Here is a 23,676-nt window from a genome sequence, read left to right on the forward strand (position 1 = left end):
CATGTGCTCTGACTGGGAATCGAACCACGATTGTTTGGTTCGAAGGCCCGGAGCCCAATCCACTGAGCTACACCAGCCAGGGCGTCTTTTAACTCTTTAAGTACCCCATAATATACACAGACGTCTCACGGAGTACCCCTGTGTCTAGGGGAGACCCCAGGCTCACAGGGCCCCTAGGCGAGTCTGGGAGCCTAATTTCTCTGACCTGCATTGCTAAAGCAAGAGATGGTGTTTTTTCTCCTACAAAAAGAAAGTTGGGTTTGAATACGTAAATATGTAATGCCATACTAACACACTGGCTCAAACCCTAGCGTGCCCTCCAGAGGGGAGAATGGGCCGTTGGCTCCCAGGAATGGGAGTCAGGTGAGTCACGTTTTCCGTCTTTTTCCAGAAGACGGGGTTACGATGAGGCGTGTGATTTCCGGGGGGCTCCGGGCCCTGCCTGCTGGGGAGGGCCAGGGGCACGGCCGCCGCTTCGAATCGCCCCCTCCCTCGCTCCCCTCGGCTCCTCGCAACGGCTGCCCACAAGGACTCCTCTCACCTGGCAGGTGTACCCCTTCCACCCAGGCCCCGCCCCTCTGCCCAGGCTCCTCCCCACACACGTGACGCTCTCCGCGCCCCCTCCCCTCTCTCGCCTGCCGGGTGGACGCCTTCGGCGCTCGGCAGCTCCTTTGCTGAGCGCACGCAAGCACGCACGCACGCACGCACGCACGCACTCACGCAGCACGTCCGCCTCTCGCTTCCTGCCGCGGCGGCCTCGGTGGCTGCTTGACGGGACCCGCGCCCGGCCTCCAAGAGCGGTATGCGGCGCTGACGAGCAGAGACCCTCCGCGGCGGCGCCATGAATCTCCTGCCGTGCAACCCGCACGGCAACGGGCTGCTCTACGCCGGCTTCAACCAGGACCACGGTGAGCGCGCCCGGCCCCGTCCCCGTCCCCGGAGCCCCCGGCCGGCGGGCCTCTGCTCCCCGAGTCCCACACTCGCCCGGGCCGCCCCGGGGTCTGCCTGGCCTGGCTCCGCGCCCCGCCCTTACGCCGCCGCTCCCACTCCCAACGGGCCGCGGCGGATCCCTCCCTCCGGGCCTTTCGCGACCCTCGGGGCGGCGGCTGCTGCCTGTCCGGCCGCCCCCTCCCGGCCGCGCTCTGCTCAGAGCCCCTGCTTAGGGCTGCCCGCGCAAGTCTAGCCGGACCCCGCTCTGGGCCGCGGGGTCGGCCTTCCGGGCCCGCGGACTCCCACTTGGATTCGACCGTAATCGGATTCTTAACATTGCACGTCTTCGGGTCTTCCTCGAAACTCGTTTCCCCCCCCCCCCCGCGCTCGTAGGGAACTTTACCAAATTAGCTGCATTTTGTTAAAAACCGCTTCTCTTTCTAGCCAGCTGCTTACTCCCACTTTTTTTTTTAACTTCTACGAGAGTTTGTTTGAGCCAGGCCGACAGCAGACGCCTTGGGGAAGATCTCAGATTCCCCGGAGCGCAGTTGTTTGGCGGCCGCCCGAACGTTCGCGGACAGGGCTTCGAACCACGACCCAGACCCGGGCCCCCGGCTGGGATCGAGCCGCCACCTGGCGGTCGCGGGAAGACACTCCTGCCCACGGAGCTGCGCGGGCCCCGGGGCCCCTCCTTACGCTTTATATTGAGCATTCTCGAGAGCCCAGTTGGGTGTATTTTTGTTGGTTTTAATCGGAGAATGTCACTGAAGGAACACCTTCTCCCAGGGTGTTTGTTTGTTTGTTTGTTTTAGAAGTTGACAGTTGAGTGCCCGGAAGGAAAATCGTATTTTTTTCCTCGCATTTTGATTTAAACTGCTCTGGCGAGGCCCGCAGGGCCAGGGCTCCGGAGTCGCGTCTCCGCTGCGGACCGACTGGGCTTCACCTCGGGAAGACAAAGGCTGGCAGCTGCNACTGAAGGAACACCTTCTCCCAGGGTGTTTGTTTGTTTGTTTGTTTTAGAAGTTGACAGTTGAGTGCCCGGAAGGAAAATCGTATTTTTTTTCCTCGCATTTTGATTTAAACTGCTCTGGCGAGGCCCGCAGGGCCAGGGCTCCGGAGTCGCGTCTCCGCTGCGGACCGACTGGGCTTCACCTCGGGAAGACAAAGGCTGGCAGCTGCCCTTCTGGGAGAAGGCGCTCTTCCGGGCTGGCTTCGGCAGCTTCGTTTTGGGGAGAATCAGAGCAGACGCTGCAGGACGGCGCAGTGATTGTTTGGCGCTTGAGCTGCGCCTGTGTCGGTGGAGATCTTGCGGGCTTCGGGGACCAACGAGCTGGGGGCGGAGGTGTGCAAGTTGCGAGATCGAAGCAGGTTCACTCCTGGCCCTTGGGCTCCCGGAGGAGGCCGTGATCAGACAGACGGTGGAAAGCGGGAGGGGATGAGGGAGAAGGTGATAGCAAGTGCGTTTGGGTTCAGATGTTGGACATTGGGCAGTAATTTGTGGCTGAACGTTTTGGGCTTAGATAACCAGGAGAAGACCAGTGGGTTTTTAAATAAGTTTTTATAATAATTGAGAACTCGATAGGTTAACGGTGATATAACAACTCCTTAATAAGCATGCCTTCAATGAGAAGAGGGGTCTGGCTGACCGCAAGGGGCGCATAAGTAACTAGGAAAACACTCAGGCCCTGACCGTGCCGCTCAGTGGCTGGGGTGTCGTCCTTGCAAACCAGAAGGACCGTGGGTTCAATCCCTGGTCAGAGCACCTGCCTGAGTTGCAGGTTTAGTCCCAGTTGGGATGTGTACCCGAGGCAGCCCATCAATACTTCTCTGTCTCTCCCTCTTTCTCCTTTCCCTTTCCCCTCTCTCTATAATCAATGAAAGCAAAAAATTAAAAAACACTCAAAAGCAAAAAGCTTAGTGACTTGCAGATATTTAATGCAAGAAAATCATTCTTATATATCTACCTGCCTGCCTGAACGCCAAAGGAGGAATTCTTGTATTAAGTTTCAGTGTAATAATTGTGAATCAAGTGATGCTAATGACTGAAGAAACCAGTGAAGTTTATATTTTTATAATATCTTATTCAAGACCTTAAAAGACTTTAACAATACAGCTTTGGCTTTTAAATAGGCATTTTTTTAAAGATTTTATTTATTTTTCCCTAGAGGGGAAGGGAAGGAGAGAGGGAGAGAAACATCAATGTATGGTTGCCTATGGTGTGTCCCCTATCGGAAACTGGCCTGCAACCCAGGCATGTGCCCCGACTGGGAATCGAACTGTGATCGTCTAGTTCACAGGCCCGTGCTCAATCCACTGAGCCACACCAGCCAGGGCTTAAATAGGCATGTTTCGATTGAAAAAGTCTTTTGTAAAACTGGCTCATTTCGTTGTAAGAAGTTATAAGTAAAGCTCACAGTGGTTTTTTTTTTTTAAAGAATTTATTTATTTATCTTTAGAGGGGAAGGGAAGGAGAGAAATATCAATGTATGGTTGCCTCTCATGAGTCCCCTGCTGGGAACTGGCCTGCAACCCAGGCATGTGTCCTGACTGGGAATCGAACCGCGATTGTGTGGTTCGCAGGCCCGTGTTCAATCCACTGAGCTACACCATCCAGGGCAGACTGTCTCACACAGTGTTTTTGAAAAACACAAGAAATGTGGTTTTATACTTAAGCTTAAGGTTACCCTTAGGTTACTTCCTTATAATTTTCTGCCACGTGATTGCTTTTTTTACATTTTATATTTACTTACACTGATTTTTCATTTTTCTTTTTTGACTTTTCATTTTTACTCCATGTTTTTAATACTCATTACAATTTTAGGCTTAGAAATAATTTTATTTATGTATTTATTTATTTATTTTGAGAGAAGGGAGAGGAGGGAGAAAGATAGGGAGAGAAACATCCATGTGTGGGTGCCTCTCACATGCCCCCTACTGGGGACCTAGCCCAAAACCCAGGCATGTGCCCTGACTGAGAATCGAACTGGTGACCCTTAGATTTGCAAGCCAGTGCTCAGTCCACTGAACCACCCCAGCCAGGACAATTTTTAAAAGGGCATTTGCTCATGATTTTAAATTATTTAAGGTTTTGACTGGTCTTTTCCCAGAGGCAACCTTGGCTGTGGCGTCAGGACCCTAAGAGTTGGTGGGTGCGGTCTGGTGCCTAGCTGCCTGCACTTGTGTCTGCACCGTCCTGGCACTGGCCTGTGCGCCTGGGACTGAGCCCTGAGGCCACACACTGACTCTGGGCTGTTTTGCTGTAGTTCTCCCCTGTGCGTGCGGGGGTGCCCTGCGTGGACTGCAGGTCCTCCGGGTAGGGAAGAGCGCCCTCTGTGGTTCCCATGTCCTCTGCTCCTGCAAGGCCAGCTGCCCAGGGGTGTGCACAGCCGCCGGCTGTTGGGCTCAGTGTTTTTCTGGAAACTGTTTTGTTAAAATAGCAAGGAGGTGAAGGTGAATGCCACGTTTCATATAATAACCAAGTAAAATCAGTTAATAAAAAAAAAGACAGCAAACACGATGCCTAGCCTCCTCAGAAAGTGGTTTCCAGCCTTTCCGTGTCTGTGGTGCCTTCCTTTCCGCTTTGTGTCGCTGTCCACCGCACTTGCAGAAGAGTGTGGATCGTCCAAGTGTCCAGCTGGGGACACTCTCCAGACTGAATTCACCTCCCAGAGTGCAGGCTGAGACACCGGACACACTGGCTACCTGGGCTCCTTCCGCTCACTGTGACTTCCAGCGGCTCAGAGTGGTTTTGCCGCCAAGCGTACTTTGTTTCTGCGTCTGCCTTTTTTATTTGGCACCGTGTTTGTGAGACCCCCCTTACTGTTGAGTGTAGTCGTGGGTTGTTCTTGGTGTGTAGTGTCTCTCCACGTGACTGTATCGCTACCACTCACTCCGAAGCCTGTGGGCACTGGGGTCGGTTCCAGTCTGTGGCTACTCTGAGTGTCCCAGTGCACTGCGCGGTCCTGATACGTGTCCTTTGGGGAGCAGGTGTCGTCATTCCTGCAGGAGACAGTGCCGCCAGTGTCCTGGGGTGGCTGTGCGGTCCACCTCCCGTGTCAGGCTGAGCCCCCTGGCTCCACACCCGGTTTCCCCCTCAGGCTCGGTGTTGACCCTGACGGTGGCAAGTGTGCCGTGGCCTGTGTTGGGGTATGTTTGAAGGCATTTTGGCATTCCCCTGGCTCTTTATGTTTGCTGACAATTTGGATGTTCTCTGTTGTGAAACATCCAGCTCCTTTGCTCATTTTTCTCTTGGGTCGTCTGCCTTTTCCTTCTGGGTTTGTAGCAGTTGTTTGTGTGTTTTACACAAGTCTTGTAAGAAATGTGTGTGTTCTGGAAGGCAGATAAGATAGATGCCGGCCTAAAACTTGGGGGAGCTGTAACAATTGTGGGAGGTGGGAAAAGATTTGACTCCTGTCTCTGTATTTTCCAGGAGTGAAGCTCTGCTCTCTGTCCAGATGATGGGTTTCAGTAACACAAAGCAGGAGTTGTAACTCTGGGTGCGTTAAGAGATAATAAGTAACAAGGGCTTCTGAGTGAGTCTCCGATTCCAGGAGCCGCAGTGTTTACTGCACAGCGTGGGCCACAGGTCACTGTCCTTGTCCTTGAATCGCATGTGCTGCAGGTTGATAAGTAACTTGCACAAAAAGCCGTGAGCATGAGTTCCACTTTTGGAAGGGTGGCAGCCAGCATGGGGTGACGCGGTGCCAGAGCTGGGAGCCAGTAGATGAGCGTGGGAGAGGCCCCAGCGCTGCCACCAGCTGTGCGTTGCTGGGAGGCTCTGTGTGGCCTCACGAGCAAGAGTCGGAGGCTTGGTTTCCCCTCCAGCCACAAGCTTTGTGTGGACCAGCAGCTGGGCGTGGTGTTTAAGATTAGTGGGGTTTGGGGTCCCACTTGCAGCAAACAAAGTACAGGTTACAGGATTGTCTTGAAACTGAGGTGTTTTCTTGAGTTCCTTGTGGTGCTTTTTAAAAGTGTTTCCCTAATTTTTATTTACTTTTAGAGAGGGGAAGGGAGGGAGAAAGAAGGGGAGAAAACATCAGTGTGTGGTTGCCTCTTGCACGCCCCCTACTGGGGACCTGGCCTGCAACCCAGGCATGTGCCCTGACTGGGAATCAGACCAGGGAATCAGACCAGCAACTTTTCAGTTGGCAGGCCAGCACTCAGTCCACTGACCCACACCAGCCAGGGCACAGTGCTTTTAATTGGTAACCTGGTGTGTGATTTGGAGATGGTGTCCCAGGTCACTCCTGGTGACCACAGCAGGGATTTAAGGAGTTGGGATCCTTCGCAGGTGGGAGTGAGGTCACGGGAGTCCTCACACCCGCCTTCTGGAATTCCGACCGCGCTGTGGCAGCCCTTTGCTCCCTTCCCAGCCTGCTCTGTTCGCCCTGCTGGGACGCTCCTGCTGGGACGCTCCTGCAGGAGACGTGCACTCCCCTATTTGGTGTTTCCTCTCTGTGACTTGGTCCCTGACACGGTGCTCGGAGGTATTTGGAACTAGAGCCTGTGGTGAGTGTTAGAGACAGGTGTCGACGGAAACGCACAGGGGCCCATGCAGGTCCACAGTGAGCTCCTCTCACTGGAATGAAGTGCCTGAAGTGGAGCCTCGCCCACGGGAGCCCCCAGGAGGGCCCTGCCATGAGAGGCGGAAGTGAGCGACTCCCGGGGCTCCTTCCCATGGCAGATGGCAAACCACACTGCCGTGCTGGGACAGGAGGGTGGTGTGGCGTGCAGACCGTGTCTGTGTGCTCTGGGCATCTGCAGGCGCTCTCAGGAGAGGCCACGTTCTCTGGACCCACTGCTTTGCCACTCCAGGCCTGGGGTCCTGAGTGGAGACCCCAGCGAGCTGATTAATGTGTCTCTTTCACTTCAGGGTGCTTTGCATGTGGGATGGAAAATGGATTCCGAGTCTATAACACCGATCCACTGAAAGAAAAGGAGAAACAAGGTAAGACGTAACCTCTCCTCTTTGCCAGCCCTCAGAGTCTGAGCTCTGTCCTGCCGGTGGAGGCAGGGGGGCCGCTGGTTGGAGAAGTAAACGGGGCTCGTGGTCGTCTGTCCCCGTGGACAGAGCTGTGCTCCCCCTTCCCTTGCACCCCTGCAGGCTCCAGGCACCTCCCCAGCAAACCCCACTGTGAAGTGTCTGTCTCCTCGGGGGGGGGGGGGGGGGGGGACGAGGAGGGTGGGCCCGGGCGGTGTTCACTCTCCCGGCGGCTGTGCAGTGGCGGGGAGCTCAGACGGCGGGTTTAACCCAGCAGTTGGGACTCCTCGCCTCGGGGAGCGGCCAGCGCTGTAGCAATGGTATCTGTGGCCCTAAGGTTGTTTTCAAGGAGTACAAGCTGGAATCAGGAGTTGCGTTAGTAAAATAAAATGATGGTGGTCATTTTTTCACTTGACAGGAAAAAAATGTTAAGTTTGCCAGTAGAATTTGTTCAGTTTGGGTTTTTTTCTCGTATATATTTTTCTGAAGCTTTTAGTGTTTCCTAGTCCTGCCGGGAGAATCCGGCACTGCCCGTGGAGGGACCAGTCTCAGATAAACTGTAGAAAGCGACAAACACCTCTTTCTTCCTGCAGTTGTAGTCTTGTTTTTTAGCCAGTGTACGAGTTATATGTTCTGATGCTGGAAATCCCTCTTCTGTAACAGGAGGTCACTGCAGTCTGGTGCCCCACTGAACAGCCCCTTCCACTTTACAGGTGCCACCCCCCACCGGTGGCTCTCGGCTGTTTCCGTCTCACGGCACACGGAGACTCGTTGCTCAGATTCTGCGGTGCACAGAGCACAGGGCTGGCACCAGTAACACCCCTTTTTATTACCAGTTTGTACACATGTGATTGTGTAACATGCCCTATCACACTCAGGCACACCACATGACATTGCAGGTGAAATGTTCAAATTAGAACTATGAATTATTACACCCGTATTATTTCTCCACCAACCACATTCTAGCAGGAGTTCTGCCAGACCCGGTATGTATTTCTTGCCTACCTGACAAAAAGTAAATACGATTTTGATTTCATTCACACCAGACAGCTGTTGTTGTGTCATCGGCTGTTACCATGTTTTTATTCGACAGTCTAAGGGAAGAGAGAGCAGTGCCCCGACTTCGAAGTCGAGCATTGCACGTTTCAAAAGTTCTTGGGCACAGCGGCTGACAGTCTTTTGAGGCTGACCTCAAAGGTTTTCAGGGTTGGTTTGTTTTTTGATAGTGGAACCTCTTTGTCAAATGAAGTCTGTACAGCGCTCCTGAGTGAACCACTCAGTGGTGCTGTACATGTGGGCGTGCGATTTGTCAGCTGAGCTCCGGCTCCCGTGCACTCGAAGACGAAGATGACATGCAGCCTGGCAGTGAAAGCCCGGACTTGAGACCCGCACTGCTTAGATCCCGATCTTGGCTTCGGGGCAAGTTTTTCACCTTCTCTTGGCCTCAGCTTCTTTACGTAAGATGAGGTAACCAGCCTCCCAAGGTTAGTGCAGATGAATGAGTTGGAAGATGAGCAGTGGGGTCACAGTCAGTTTGCTAAAGGTGGGCTGGGAGACTGCAGGTAACCGCCCACTGTCTGCTGTTTGTTCTGTTTTGGTTACATAGTGAGTTAAGACAACTCTGCTTTGTACAGACAGGTAGTTACAAGTTATTTTGATATTTTGTACTTAAATTCTGGAAACTTAGGAGTTACAGAGGTAGTTACTGGCAGCATATTAAGTTTGCCGTAAATCCAGAGTCCTTGCACAGGTCAGTTAGAGGTTGGTCAGTGTTGTGCTGTAGCGTGAACTCAGCTTGTGAGTTTGGCGCTGAGTTTCTCGACGGTGCACTTTCCATGGTGCACATCCACCTGCATGCACTTGCAGCTCAGCCTGCGTGACGTTCTGGCTGCTTAGCTCAATAGTAGAAAACAGGAGAAGACGTGACCTCGCTCCTTTTTTGTCTTGGAGGTTTGCTCGCCTAAACAGGGAGGCACGGTGCCTATGTCACAACGGTCGTTCCCAGGTCTGGGCCTTGTCATCTTAGGTGTGGCTATGGCTCCGAGTCAGGAGACCGACTAGCCGTGAGCAGAGGGCCTCTTCCCAGTTAGGCTGCTGCAGCAGGGACAGTGCCCCCCCACCTCCCGCCAGGGTGCTGTAGGTGCACACTCACGCAGCTGTCTTGAGTGGCGCTGCCCCCCTCCAGGAAGGCCCGGCACCCCTGGGAGAACCGCGTGGAGCTGCATGGTGCAGCCTGTCTGGAGTCCTAGTGATGCTGGGGGCCACAGTGTAGGCTTGGGTTCAGACTCACCACACATGTAGGCATGCACAACAAAGAAGGTTTCCCAGGCATAAGGGGAACAAATCAGGATGTGTTGGATAAAACGTTACATTCAGTAAGTACAGAACTGTAAAGAGGACGTGGAAGTGTCGGCGCCACCCTCACCTGGAAACAGCTCTGCCGTGTGGCGGAGGGGACTAGGGCTTGCGTGGCTTGTGCTCACTGAGCTTGAAGACAGGCGCAGAGGCTCTGAGTGTTCCCGTCTTCACGCCACCTACCTTCCCCTTCGTGGGACCTCACACGTGTGATGTGGGCGCCCCTGTGTGGGGAAGTGGAGGGAGCAGGGACTAAAGGGGGTCTCACGTGACCGAGGTGGAGGTGAGCCCCCAGGGTGGTAGTCAGGCATCTTCTGGCCTTGGGGGCCGCACCAGGGGCTGGGGATCCACGGCTGAACAGGGTGGGCAGGATCCTTGCTGAGCCACACCAGGCGCCCGGAAGCAAGAGGCGGCCTCTTCGTGCACAACTCCCAGCATGGCCTGCGCCTGGCTAACAGTGCGCTGGGGGCCGGCCCACAGCCCACACTCCTCATCACATCCAACGTCGTAGGGCCACGTGGGCGTCCTGCCCCACGTGGTCACACCAGCACTTTGGGGTGAGGGGCTAGAGATAAAGGGAAGCCTGTGCGGTGGAGGGGAGTGAGCTGATTGCTGGGGCGTGGGGAAGCACTCGGGGTTTGTCCTTTTGTCACTGTCTGGTTTCACTGGGCACAGTGTCCGCGAGCTTCATCCGTGTTGTGCCGTTTTCCAGAAAGTTCTCCCTTTCTGAGGCTGCACGAAATTCCGTTCTGTGGAGAGACGGTGTTTCGTTCCACCCTCCGCAGACATGGGCTGCTTCTCCCTTGTGGCCGTTGGGAGTGATGCTGTATGAACGTGGGTGTGAGATGGTCCCTTCGACCTTTCACTTCTTTTGAAAATTGTGCTAAGAAGTGGGATTGCTGGGTTTGTCAGGTCCTGCTTTTCAATTTTCAAGTAGATTTTTTCAAGAGAGAAGCGCCAGTTTGCTGTTCCCTTTACTCATGCCTTTACCGGTCGCGCCCTGACCAGGGATCCAGCTCGCAGCTTCCGTGGATAGGGATGGTGCCCGAACTAGCTGAGCAACCCGGCCAGGGCCCTGTTTTTAATCTTCAAAAACTTTTTAAAGATATGTTTATTTATTTTAGGAAGAGAAGAAGGGTGAGAGAAAGGTTCCCTCCTGTACGTGCCCCGACCAGGAATTGAACCCGTAGCCTTCTGGTGTGCGGGGTGGCAGTCCGACCAGCCGGGCCCATTTTCAGCTTTCCGACTCACTGTACTGTGGGCGGGAGCAGCTGTGCCACCAGTGCGCAGGCCTCCTGCCTCTCCACGCCTTTGTCCACACCCGCGATTTTCTGCCTCGGACGTGGCCCCCTAGTGGCTGTGAGGTGTGAGGCGTCTCCTGGTGGCTGGCCTGCCTTTCTCCGATGCACAGTGTTGTGGGGCCCCTTCTCTCGTGTGTGTGGACATATTTGTCATCTTTGGGGAAGTGTCTGCCCAGGTCCTGGGCCCATTTTTCCGTCGGGCTGTTTGGTGTCTGTTATTGGAGGGTCGCAGGAGTTCTGTTTACGTTCTGCGCATTCGCCGTGTCAGGCAGGCCCACGGGCTACAGATGTCTGTCTCCTCCCTCCCGGTGGCTTTCTCACCTTGTTGAGCAAGTCCTTTGAGGCACAGAGGGTTTGAAGTGTACTGTCATCCCACTCGTCTCTTTTGGCTTGTGTTGCCTGTGCTTTTGAGTCCGTTCAGGAAAGCATCGCCACATCCAGTGTCACGATGGTTTCGTCTGCGCTTCCTCCAGGGTTTGTAGCTGTGTGGCATAGCACACATTTCGGCCTTTATCCCGTTTTCAGTTAGTTTTCACACACGGTGTTAAGTTCAGGGCCCAACTTCATGCTTTGCGTGTGGACCTCTGGATTTCCCGGCGGCCTCTGTCGAACACAGTATCTTTTCCCTGGTGGTGGGGGTCTGCTCCCGTTGACTAGCAGGTTATCAGACGCGCTGCTGAGCTCTGGCCTCTGCCAGTCTGTTAGCCAAGGCCCGGTGTTAACTGGCAGACAGTCTTCCTGTGGCTGGGGCGTGGGGACCAGGGCTGTGGTCGCAGCGCTGTGGCCATGTCCTGCGCTACGGGGCGAAGCAGCCGGAGTTTCCAGGCCTGAAGCCATACACCCGGCGGAGGGGGGGCCACTGTACTCGTGTGGAATCGGATCAGGGCCACATCCTGTTCGAGCCGGAATTACTCTGAGGGAGCCTGTGTTGGAGGGCTGTTAAATTGCTTGAAAGGAAAACTGTTTCCATTAGGGATAACGTGGGATATTTAGTCCTAGGGTTTCTACTCGGCCTTGGGGTTTAAGTTGTTCATGGAGCAACCTGATGAGGTTTGGAATCATCTTGTGCAGCTACGACCACACAGGAGGAAGTCGGTTCTTGGGCCAACTGATGACGTCTAGAAGCTGGCTCCTCCCTGGCCCTCGGCTGTGCTCCGCCTGTCCCAAGGACTCGAGGCTGGGGAGATGGAGCGGGCCCCGCTGGGGCTCCTCACGGGGGCTCGTGTCCTCAGAGAATCTGCTGGCATTTATTTCCCTCGGACTCACTCATGCACGCGCACCTTTGAGCACTGCCAGCTTCAGGGGAAGACGTGGTCAAATTGTTTACAAAAGTCGTTTTTTGCATTAAACCATTTGGCTTGCTTTCTTTGCCTACAGACTTTGCTACACCTTAAAACGGGAATGTAGGCCGTAGGGTGCTGCGTGCTCGGCGCCCACACAGGGAACCGATGGCGGGTGCTGGGACGGTCTGGAGCCCCGAGCTGACCCGTCCTCCTGGCCTGTCACCTCTCACTCCTGACGGCAGTTGGATGCCGTGAGCTGCTGAGTACAAGTCCAGTGCCAATTGTTATGTTTCACCTCTTTTTCTCTCCTTTTTAAAAATTGTGAAGTGTGCATACTAACTTCTTCTTCATATCATTTCAGAGTTTCTGGAAGGAGGAGTCGGCCATGTCGAAATGTTATTCCGATGCAACTATTTAGCGTTAGTTGGTGGTGGGAAAAAACCAAAATACCCTCCCAACAAAGGTAAGGTCGCCGTGTGCTTCATAGTTGCATCTCACCTGTGCTCGTGTCGTGGAGTTGGTGGCACATCCTTGTGTCTGGGGCCCTTCGATCTCCCTCTGGTCCTGTGAAGTGTGAAGGACTGGCCCCTGAGGAAGAAGTGTCCAGAAAGAGTGCCTGGTCTCTGGTGCTCCTGTGCCTCGGGACCCTGTTTTGTTCTGGGCGCTCTGCTGTGGGCCGCCTTCGTGAAGGTCATAAGTTTATTTTAAAGCAGGGTGGGGGCCTGGCTGGTGTAGCTCAGTGGATTGAGCACGGGCCTGTGAACCACACGATCGCAGTTTGATTCCCAGTCAGGGCACACGCCTGGGTTGCAGGCCAGTTTCCGGCAGGGGCCAGTTCTCTGCAGGGGATGCACAAGAAGCAACCATACATTGATGTTTCCTTCCCCTCCCCTCTAAAGATTAATAAATAAATAAATAAATAAAAAATAAAAATAAAAAAATAAAGCAGGGTGGGGGGAGGTTGTTTTTCCTGCAGAGAGCCACTGACTCAGAGATGGGAATGCATTCGCCATGGAACATGATAACCAACGTGGCTCTAGGTGTGAGGGTATTGCTTTGGGGGGAGGGCGTGGTTAAAGACATTGCTGTGTAGAGGGTCGGCCTCTTTCGAAGTAAGGGAGGGCCCTGGCCATGTAGCTCAGTGCACTGAGTGCCAACCTGTGAACCTAAGGTCATCAGTTCACTTCCTAGTCAGGGCACACGCCTGGGTTGCAGGCCAGGTCCCCAGTGGGGGCATGCGAGAGGCCACCACACACTGATGTTTCTCTCTCCCCCCCACCTCCATCTCTAAAAATAAACAAATAAATCTTTAAAAATAAAGTAAGGGAAACTCAGAAAAGTTTGGGGCCGCATTAAAGACAGTGCGTTTACGGTGTTTGGCACTTGGCAGTGAGGCGGCCCTGAGGCCTTGAGGGTTTTTCCTGCGATCCAGGCAGTGTGTCTGGTGCCTCCTCTTCGGGGAGCGAGAATTCGCGCCGCTGCCTCGGGGCCTCCCTCTAGTTTCCAGGCATTTCTGAAAACGGAGGTGAACTCCGGTCCTGCGGGCTCTGTCTGCTGTGCGCCTGCCTGCCCTTGTTTGGGGTAGTGACTTCTTGGTGGCCGCAGCACCGGAGGGAGCCTCCTTCTGAGTCACGGACCAGAGCAGAGGTGCCTTGGCCCGGATGGGCGCGGGCCCCCCCTGTTGGCAGGTTGGAGCAGGAAAACCAAATGAATTCTCTGCTTCGTTTTTGTGTGGCCGTGCATTTGCATTGACCTCTTCAGTGGTGAATAAGCCTTATGGCATATTGAATAGCAAGTTTGGCAGTTCTTGGAGGCTGCTGTTAAAGTCTCTCATCTGGAGTGTTGGGTCACTCAGTCCGTCCTGGCAAAAATCACACCTGAACTAGGCCTTGGGGCTCAAGTTGGCCTTGGTGTTGGGACCGTTGGGGGTCCTCCCCCCCTGAAGCCCTGCACAGGTGGCTCAGCGAGTAGAGAAAAGAAGCACACTGCACCCCCTGCGCATTTCCCTAGCCCTGCTCGTCAGCACTGGCCACCTCAGAGACTGCCTGTGCGCCACCTCAGCACGTCCCAGTGAAGCCCTGCAGTGTGGCGGGGGTGGGGGCAGGGCGAGCATATCTGAGCTTGGGCGGAGGAGGACGACCAGGTGCGAAGTCCCGGCCCTGGCTCCAGGCGTCCACCTTCACGGTGGGGCTGGCCCAGGCTCTAGCGCATTCACTCGGGTCAGTGACAGGCCGGAGCTTTCTGGCCGGTCACGTGGAGCCAAAGCACAAGGGCTGGGGAGAAGGTCACCTGAGCACCAGGCAAGGGCTGCTAGAGCAGAGAAGACTGCACATGTGAGTGTGTGAGTGTGTGCAGCGAGTGTGAGAGTGCTGAGTGGGAGGGCCAGGCGACGGGGCGGGACGCCTGTGCAGGGCCACCGGCCCTGTGCTCACGCGGTCTGTCTGGTGTCGCAGTGATGATCTGGGACGACCTGAAGAAGAAGACTGTCATTGAGATAGAGTTCTCCACGGAGGTCAAGGCAGTCAAGTTGCGGCGAGACAGGTAGGCGGGGAACCTAGTTCGGGGAGTGGAAGGGCCACTGTCTCTAGAGGTGCCACCGTGCTTATGTCGCAGGAAGTGCTTGGGAAGGTGGCGTGTGGACACGTGACGGCTCTAGTTTGTGATGAAAGGACAGAGGCCCATTTGAATCGCTGCAGGGAAGGCACTGGGCTTGCTTGGCTTCCGAGGGTGACTGAATGGCCAGGGTCGCTGGGCCGGGCACTGCCCCCAGGAGCTCTCAGTCTCAAGAGAGGTGTCCGCACTCAGCAGGTGCAGACGAGGACACAGGTTTTGAGCCATGCTGCCCCCAAAGCTGCCCGCATGCCTGTCTTCAGCGTGGCGGTGAAGGGGGTTTGGAGACCCTTGGCGGGGAGGTGTCATGACAGCGAGTTCCTTTCTCAGCCTCCAGAGGGTTTGGGAGGACAGTGAAGGTTTCCTACTAGGCAGCAGGCAGGGCAGCACCTGAGCTGGATAGACTCTGGTAAGCTTCACGCATCACACTCAGCTGTGGAGGACAAAGGCACTGGCCAAGGTCATCCCCTCGTTCTTAGGTTGGCCACTTCCAGTGATGGCAGTACGTAGGGACCCTTAGTAGTGCCAGGACTGGAGCCCCGTCCGGGTCCCCACCCCCAGCACCTCTGAGTCACGCAGACGTGTCTAGAGGCCCTCAGAAATGCTTTTCTGCCCCGGGTCCCATGAGGTTCTTGCAGCAGAGGGCCTGTTGGTGATGATACCCCTTCACATCTCAGCAAGGGCGGGAGCCCCCTCGGCCCGCGCCCCAGGCAGCTCCTGGGGCCTTGCTGCGAAGGCCTGTCCTGCTAGGGCCCGGACCTGAGCGAGGTTGGTCCCTCGGCTGTGGTGGTAGGAGTTTCTAGGGTTCGGAATGACAGGAACACGTACGACAAAATGCTTGAGTTTTGCTTTTAGGGATAAGAGTGCTGACTGTGCTTTTCCTTCCAGAGTCGTGGTGGTTTTGGACTCCATGATTAAGGTGTTCACGTTCACACACAACCCCCACCAGCTGCATGTCTTCGAAACCTGCTACAACCCCAAAGGTGAGACAGTCAGAGCAGGCCCGGCCATCTGCTGGCCAGTCTGAGGGTCTCGCTGTGGGGTGGTCCTGAGGTGCCCAGGCACTCCAGGTCCCCAGCTCTCCCCCTCCCCCCGCCCCTCAGTGGCCCTTCCCCCCACTTGCTCATCCTTCTGTTCCCAAAGGCCACCTCTGGACAGTGGCTCTCAGACCTCCGCGGCCTGGGCGTCCTGGGGCTCTCGAGGGCCTTCAAGGTTGGCTGCCAGCCCTGCTGGGCCCTGGGGCCTGAGCATCTCTCTCCTGTTTCCCCAAAGGGGGAGTGCTCATGGTGAACCTCATTCATTACTCCTGCTATCAGCTTACTTTCCTTCCAGAACTTACGTTTTCTCCAAGCTTTCCTGAGATGTAATTTACTCATTTTGAACGTATCACTTGAAAAACTGTAGCAGTTGTTGAAGGTTGTGTCACGACCACCACAGTGAGGGCAGAGCGGCCCCGTCTCCCATGAGTGTCCTCCAGCGGCGAGGGCCTGCCCCTTGCTGTGGCCTCTCCGGCTGTGGCCTCTCCAGCTGTGGCCTCTCCGGCTGTGGTCGGCGTCTTTCTCTGAGTTTAATGTTTCTTGGGTTCTTCCGTGTGTAGTGTTGTTTTGTTCCTTTTTGTTGCTGAGTGACGGGAGGGGAGGGGTAGGCCAGTCGTTGGTCCACACGAGTTTTCTCAGCCATCACGATCAGCAGCTCCTGTGGACGCTGACACTCAGGCCTCTGTGTGGGTAGAGTCCGAGTTTCTCCTGAGCAGTGCCACGGGGGAGGGCTGCTGCGTCCCGCTGGGAGCACTAACCGCGTCGTCCAGAGCGTCTGCCTCGTGCTGCAGTCCCCTCAGTGATGCGTGCAGTTCCGGTTGCCAGCCCGTGGCGTCACCCGTCTTGCACCTACAGACGCTGTTGCAGGGGTGGCCACGGTGCCCCTCACACACACGTCCACGGTGTCACTGCCGTCTGTGTGTTGTCATGGTGAAGTAGCTTCACGTCTTTTGCCCGATTTAAAATTGTTATCTTACTACTGAGGTCTAAGAGTTCTTTATGTGTTCTGGTTAAGAAGTCAGACTGGGGTCTCTTTTTAAAAAAAAAAAAATATTTTATTGATTATACCATTACAGTTGTTCTATTCCCCCCCCCCTTCATTCCCCTCCACCTGCACACTCCCTCCCCCACCATTCTCCCCCCCTTAGTTTATAACCACGTGTCTCAAGTTCTTTAGATTCTATATTTCCCCCACTATTCTCGCCGTCCCCCCTATCTATTTTCTACCTACTGTCTATGCTATTTTCTGTACCTTCTCCCCCCTTCTCCTCCTCCCACTCCCCTGTTGCTAACCCTCCATGTGTTCTTCATTTCTATGGTTCCACTCCTGATCTAGCTGTCCTCTAGGTTTGCTCTTGTTTTAGGTGTGGTTGTTAATAACTGTGAGTTTGCTGTCCTTTCACTGTTCATATTTTTCATCTTCTTTTTCTTAGATAAGTCCCTTTAGCATTTCATATAATAAGGGCTTGGTGATGATGAACTCCTTGAACTTGACCTTATCTGAGAAGCACTTTATCTGTCCTTCCATTCTAAATGAAAGTTTTGCTGGATAAAGCAATCTTGGCTGTAGGTCTTTGGATTTCATGACTTGGAATACTTCTTTCCAGCCCCTTCTTGCCTGTAAGGTCTCTTTTGAGAAATCCGCTGACAGTCTGATGGGTACTCCTTTGTAGGTGACTGTCCCCTTATCCCTTGCTGCTTCTAGGATTCTCTCCTTCATTTTAGTCTTGGCTAATGTAATTATGATGTGCCTTGGTGTGTTCCTTCTTGGGTCCAACTTCTTTGGCACTCTCTGAGCTTCCTGGATTTCCTGGAAGTCTATTTCCTTTGCCAGACTGGGGAAGTTCTCCTTTATTATTTGTTCAAATACGTTTTCCACTCGTGGCTGTTTCTTTCCCCCTTCTGGTACCCCTATAATCCGGATGTTGGAACGTTTAAAGATGTCCTGGAGGTTCCTAAGCCTCTCCTCATTTTTTTGAATTCTCATTTCTTCATTCCTTTCTGGTGGGATGTTTTGTTCTTCCTTCTGGTCCATTCCATTGATTTGAGTCCCAGTTTCCTTTCCATCGCTATTGGTTTCCTGTGTATCTCCCTTCATTTCAATTAGTTTAGCTTTCATATGTTTCTCTAATTTGTGACTATAATCCACCAGTTCTGTTAGCATCCTGATAAACAGTGTCTTGAATTGTGCTTCTGAGAGGTTGGCAATTTCTCGGTCGCTTAGAGTTATCAGCTCTGGGACTTTGAGTTCTTCTTGCGCCACCTTTTGGGCTGTTCGTGTCTGTTCCGTAGTAGGATCGGAGCCCTAGGTGTTCACCAGAGCAGGGCAACTCAGTCGCTGGGTTGTGACGCTGTACGTGGGGGCGGGGTCAACAAGGAGCAATGACGTCCCGGCTGCCTCCTCCCGCACGACAGCTGCCACCGTCACCCACGCGTTTCGTCCCACTGCACGTGAGTGCGCCACCACCGTCAGCCCTCGCCCCCTGGGGCCTGCGTGGTCCGTGCGCAAATGTGCGACTGTGGTCAGTCTGCTCCGCACCCTGACTGGGTCCGGGCTGCCCGCGCGCCCAGGTCTGAGGATCTGTCCTGCCCGACCCTGCTCCACTGCTGGCTCCGCCCCTCTTACCGTCCGGTTGAATGGTTAGTGGTTGTCGGACTTCCGTAAAATTCGATTTTCTGTTCTTTGGCTGTGTCTTTGTTCTCCAAACCTTTGTTGTGTTCAGACTTGGTTGTGGGAGAAGGCGCAGGGTTTCCACCTATGCCTCCATCCTGGCGGAGTCTCTGGGGTCTCTTGATTCCCTCCCAGTGGTCTGTGTGTCTGTCCTTATGCCTGCACGAAGCTGCCTTGGTTTCTGGAGCTTTAAACTGTTTCCAGCAATGAGGTAACATAAGTCCTCCGATCTTGTTCCTATTTTACAAAACATTTTTGGCTCTTGTAGGATTTTTGCCTTTACTTTAGCATCAGCTTGTTTATTTCTTCAAAAAAAAGCCTGCTGAGGGAGACTTTGTGAGTGGTTGGGGTGGGCGGCGGAGGGGCGGGGCGAGTGCAGCCCAGCTCCGCACCCCCCTGCGTGTGTGGGTTCTACCGCTCTGTGTCCTCAGGGCACCATAGAGAGGCACTGGGTGAAGTGACCGTTCAGAAAGTGTGTCTGGTTATGAGTCGGCCTCGTGGGAGGTGGCTGTGCTTGGCCCCGTGACACCCTTTTTGGCATTCTGACAGAAGGGGGGACCCACGAGGAATTCGGACTCTGTTCCTCGGGAACCGGTGACTGGGGCACGGGTTGGACAAGGCTCTGTCTGTGGGAGAGCAGAGGCCTTGAGGACGGCCCTGAGTCCCTGACGGTTTCCTCTGTCTAGGCCTGTGTGTCCTGTGCCCAAACAGCAACAACTCCCTGCTGGCCTTCCCGGGCGCGCACACCGGCCACGTGCAGCTCGTGGACCTGGCCAGCACCGAGAAGCCGCCTGTGGACATTCCTGCCCACGAGGGCGTCCTGAGCTGCATTGCCCTCAACCTGCAGGGGACAAGAATTGCAACCGCGTCTGAAAAAGTGAGCGCATCCCCCTGCCCTCCCGGAGGCCATGTGCTTCCTGTAGCCCCCCAACCCCCACACCGTGGGCGCCACAGGAAACCAGTCATATGTGGCCCGTCCGGCAGCCCCTCGCCCTGGGCGGTGGAGCTGGGTTTTGGGTGCCCTGGGGGAAGGCTGTGTGGGCGCGTGGGTTTGTGAATGTCAGTCACTGAAAAACTGACTGCAACGCTGTGAATCTGTGATAATGAAACACTTCACTGTTTTTCAAAGGGGACCCTTATCAGAATATTTGATACTTCATCAGGGCATTTAATCCAGGAGCTGCGAAGAGGGTCTCAAGCAGCGAACATTTATTGGTAAGGAGGACCAGCATCTCACCCCAGAGGAGGCCGCTGCTGCGGGCTGACGCCTTGAGTGGGGCCTGTGTGTCGGGAGGGCCGGCCAGGGCCCCCACCCCCGGGCAGGAGGCGGCCTGCTCTTGGGGGGGTCGAGCTTCAGTTCATTTTTTTATCACTGATTTTAACATCTATTATGGGGGTATGCACAGTACCCCCGTAGAAAGAACATTATGACTGTGAACCCATCCCTCTGCTTGAGTGTTGATCGGCATTGCCTTCCTCCCTCCTCACGTCCCCTCCAGCCCACGTTCTGTGCTGAGGCCTGGTTGGCCCAGCGGTCACTGCTGGAGCCTTCGCTGAGGGACTGAGCTGCTTTCCGGGTGTGTGCGGCACAGGAGGGACGGACCCTGCCTGGGTCGGGCTTCCTTCTTGGCACCTGTGGCTCCGTAGTTGCCGAGCAGCATTTGGGTCTGTGTGTAAAAAACGTGACTTGAGTGTGAAGTCAAGGAGTGTGCCTGCGGGCCGTGGCCCAGCGGGTCTGCTCCCCGGGCTCCGCCAGTGGAGCCCGTGCCTTCCCAGCCCCACAGAGGCACCCGGGGGCGGGGCATTCAGAGAGGCGGAGCTTCTCTCACCCCAGCAGTCTGCACGTGGACTGGCATGTGGAGGCCGCAGGGAGCCCTTGCCTGGCCCCAGAATCCATGCCCCCGGGGAGGGGCCTGCTGCGAGCCCTGGCTCCACGGGGAGCACTGCGGGGGTGTCGAAGGGGCAACCCCTACCTGGCTGTCGGGAACCAGGAAGGCCAGGCTGGCGGGTGGCAGCTCGGTGTCGGGGCTGGGGCTGGGCTCCTCCACTCCCGCACGGAGCCCGAGCGTGTCTGGTTTCCCCGCAGCATCAACTTCAATCAGGACGCATCCCTCATCTGTGTGTCCAGTGACCACGGCACAGTGCACATTTTTGCCGCGGAAGACCCAAAGCGGAACAAACAGTCTAGGTAGGTTTCCCAGCACGCAAGGGACTGACTGTTGCTTCAGCGTAGGGTCTTCTTCGGAGTTTCAGCCTTTGAAACCAGAGCAGTCTGACACCAAAACTGCGGCATCATGACACCCCCCCCCCTTCGTGCCTTCAGAAGCGTCCGCCGAGGGTCCAGGCTTGGTCCTGAACTGCGGCGTCTCTGTTCCCTGTGTTCAGAAAATCAATTACTGACACGCCACGGAAACCCGTGCCTCCTCTGCAGCCGAAGGGCTCTTACGCAGTGTTTGTAATGACTTAGATTTTCATGTGGAAATAGAGTTTGAGCAAGGCTGAGACTGTGTTGGACAGAGCTGTGTCTTTAACGTGGTGACTTCTTTTCCTGTCCCCATAGTTTGGCATCAGCCAGTTTCCTTCCGAAATACTTCAGTTCCAAGTGGAGCTTTTCCAAGTTTCAGGTGCCCTCGGGCTCTCCGTGCATCTGTGCCTTCGGAACAGAGCCAAATGCCGTCATTGGTGAGTGGCTCCTCTGGATGCAGCTGGGTCCCCTGCCCGCACTGGTCGGTGCTGACCCGGCTCGCTGGCCCCTTCTTGCCTCCTGGGGTCACCATGCCGCCTCCTCGGGGCTGCACAGCCGAGCGGGAGGTTAGCAGCTCCCCACCCTCTGGGGTTTTCCAGGGAATCCTGGGGGCAGGTCCGTTGGTTTGTTTTTTGTATCGCCAACTACTCTCCCAGAGTAGTTGGGACTCTTGGCCACATATGTGCTCAGCGAGGAAGGGGAACCCCTGGCTTTCCACAAATCCACGCACACGTTAGCTGCTCAGGGCCCTGCTAGGCCACTGGTCATTGGGCTGCACAGAGCCTTTTGCTTTGAACTTCATGGGGAGAAACATGAGTAAAATGGCCTTTTTTTGTCGCAGCAATTTGTGCAGACGGCAGCTACTACAAGTTCCTGTTCAACCCCAAGGGGGAGTGCATCCGAGATGTCTACGCACAGTTCCTAGAGATGACCGATGACAAGCTGTGACTCTGCACCTGCAGAGCAGTCAGCACCCACTGCTGAGTGCCCCCAAAGTGCTGAGTGCGCCCAGACGCCTGGGGCTGGTGCCGGCACCCTGGGGCCTTGTGGGTGATGGACTGGAGGGACTGCCTGGGGACCTTGGCCCTGAAGCCATGTGCGGTTGTCTGTTTTCCTCAGCGAGGCTTCGCGTTTCCAGTATTAAAGGGAGAATCACCGTCGAGGCACCATGGACACTCAAGTGGCTCTGAGCAGCCCGAGCCGGAGTAACAGTGACGGCGGCTGACTGACCCCTGCTCCCTGCACCCGGACTCCACACAGACCGAGGGCCTGGGCGGGTGCGAGGTGGACACACCCAAGTTTGTTTTGGGAACAGATTCCATTATTTTCACTGAGTCCGTGATGGGGAAGTGAGCAGATGTGTAGATGTTAGTTCTCACGCTACAGCCAGATTTTCAGAGTAGCAATACCAGCAGCAGCCTTAGGAGAGGGGAGAGGCGCTGTCTCCTGTCTGAACCTGAGGCAGAGCCGCAGCTGGTTGGAGAGCACAGGTGGGCCACTCCCTCGGGAGTCCTCGGCCTGCTGTGCCCCGCGAGGGCCAGTGTCCTGTCTCCTGGGGTGGCCGTGGGCATTGAGGCCCACGCCAGGCCCACCCGCAGGCAGCGCACGTGAGCCTTGCCTGGGTCCCTGGGGAAGCTGCTGGTGGTACTGAGGCTCCCTGTTATGTTCAGGGAGCAGAGTCATGCACAGACTTTAAAAATCAGTCACAAGACAGTGTCACCTGATGTGGAGAACATGAAGGGACAGGTTCGGTGTCCCAACAGAGCAGGGTGGGACCCCGCACCTGTCTCCACCTCCCTGTCTCCCAGCACTGCCGTCCCGAGGGCGAGCAGCCCCCACCGTTCTTAACACGCAGTCGCTGAAGTAGGTTGTGGGCTCCCCATCGTCAGCGCTACTTGAGGTCTGTTTTTGATTTTCTTAATTCCCTTTGAAGAAGCCTAGTTCACGGTTTTCAGTTCACGTTGTGAACATTTAGAACCTGCTGCAGCAAGTTGTCCGTTTTGCCTGTTCTTTTCCTGTCATGTAATCAACTAACTGTATGTGGGTTTCAATGTCAAGTATGCATGTTCTTTCATGTGTATTTCATCATGCAGTTTAATTTTGCACACTTGTTTTTAATGTTTCTTTTAAATAAAAGTGACTAATTTTGTTGTACTCCGTACCCCTCAAGGGAAAAGAATTGTGTTACAACTCTGAGCCCCTGGTGTTGGAGTTGGCGCACCAGTCAAGTCATGGGCGCGCCGCTGTGGGGCTGCTGGGTGGGGTGGGTGGAAGCCAGGGCCATGGGACACCCGGCTGCGCTGCCTGAGGGCAGCCGGCCTTTGAGCCCCCACTTGGGGCAGAGTTCGGTGCGTGGCTGTTTGTATTGGCTGTCACGGTGGGCGAGCCTGGACTCGTCTACCTGTTACTAAAGCCAGCCAGCAGGGCTGGCTGTCCCCGCGCTCGCGGCCTAGCAGGCGGGCCTCCAAAGACAGGGTTTGGTGGGAAAGGAGAGTCTGATGGCAGCTTTCTGCCTGACGTGCCTGGGTGACAGTGAGGAGGAAGGAAGGGGATGACATCAACAGTTTGTCGTTACAACTACTTGCTGGTGCGAGATCGGAAAGCAGCAAAAACCTGTTCCCTGTAAGACACCCCAACAAAAATCACCGTCACTCAGCCAGTTCAAGGTCACGCCAGGAACCACTTCAACCACCCAAAGTACCGAGAAAGTGGGGGTCTCAGTGGGTCTCCAGTCGCAGCCCAGCTCCAGGCGCCTTTTCGGAGTTCGTCCTCCCAGGGGACGATGCACAGGCCACCTGCGGGGTCTGTGTGGGGGGACTACCAACTGCCACTGTGCCGCGTGCCATTTCAAAAGCCCTCTCCCAGAATCCAGTGCTCGAGGGTGTCCAGTGCCCGGGGGTGGCGGGGGCCAGGGTCGCACACAGGTTTGCTTTTCCCGCGCCGCTGCGCGCCAGCGGAGCCGCCTCCAGTCACGCATGCGCGTCGCAAGCCCCGCCCCCAGGAGCTCCAGTCACGTGCCCTCAGCTGCCCCGCCCGCTGTGGGTCCCGCTCCCTCGCGGACACCGGGGCCCGACTGGTTAGGGGCGCAGGCGAGTCCTTCACGTCCGTACAATCACCAGTTTATGCTTTTCCGAGCGCACCGCCACCTGGACAAACGTCCGGAGGGCGCGCGAGGGTCTCTGCGCGTGGGGAACCCCGGCCAGGGGTGGGGGCGGCTGCCGCTCAGCCGGGACGAGGACAGAGCCTGGGGGCGCCCTCCTGCGG

At 55.5% G+C, this 23,676-nt stretch overlaps 1 protein-coding gene across 1 annotated transcript; it reads left to right on the forward strand.

The window, feature by feature from the left end:
- Nucleotides 1-699: 699 nt before the first annotated feature.
- Nucleotides 700-22,573, forward strand: WDR45B (WD repeat domain 45B). The gene is made up of 10 exons (XM_037063751.1): nt 700-908; nt 6,803-6,877; nt 12,211-12,312; nt 14,303-14,390; nt 15,348-15,442; nt 18,854-19,044; nt 19,297-19,382; nt 20,254-20,355; nt 20,728-20,849; nt 21,254-22,573. The coding sequence occupies exons 1-10, from the start codon at nt 842-844 to the stop codon at nt 21,358-21,360; spliced, it is 1,035 nt and encodes a 344-aa protein (XP_036919646.1). The 5' UTR covers nt 700-841; the 3' UTR covers nt 21,361-22,573.
- Nucleotides 22,574-23,676: the final 1,103 nt, after the last annotated feature.

Source organism: Sturnira hondurensis, unplaced genomic scaffold, assembly GCF_014824575.4.
Source record: "Sturnira hondurensis isolate 20B ecotype Veracruz unplaced genomic scaffold, ASM1482457v3 Scaffold0001221, whole genome shotgun sequence".
In the NCBI taxonomy this organism is placed as follows: Eukaryota; Metazoa; Chordata; class Mammalia; order Chiroptera; family Phyllostomidae; genus Sturnira; species Sturnira hondurensis.

Coding starts and splice junctions, on each gene's coding strand:
- WDR45B (XM_037063751.1), top strand. CDS start 842: ATGAATCTCCTGCCGTGCAACCCGCACGGCAACGGGCTGCTCTACGCC. Junction 909..6,802: donor CGGCTTCAACCAGGACCACG/GTGAGCGCGCCC, acceptor CTTTCACTTCAG/GGTGCTTTGCATGTGGGATG. Junction 12,313..14,302: donor AAAATACCCTCCCAACAAAG/GTAAGGTCGCCG, acceptor CTGGTGTCGCAG/TGATGATCTGGGACGACCTG.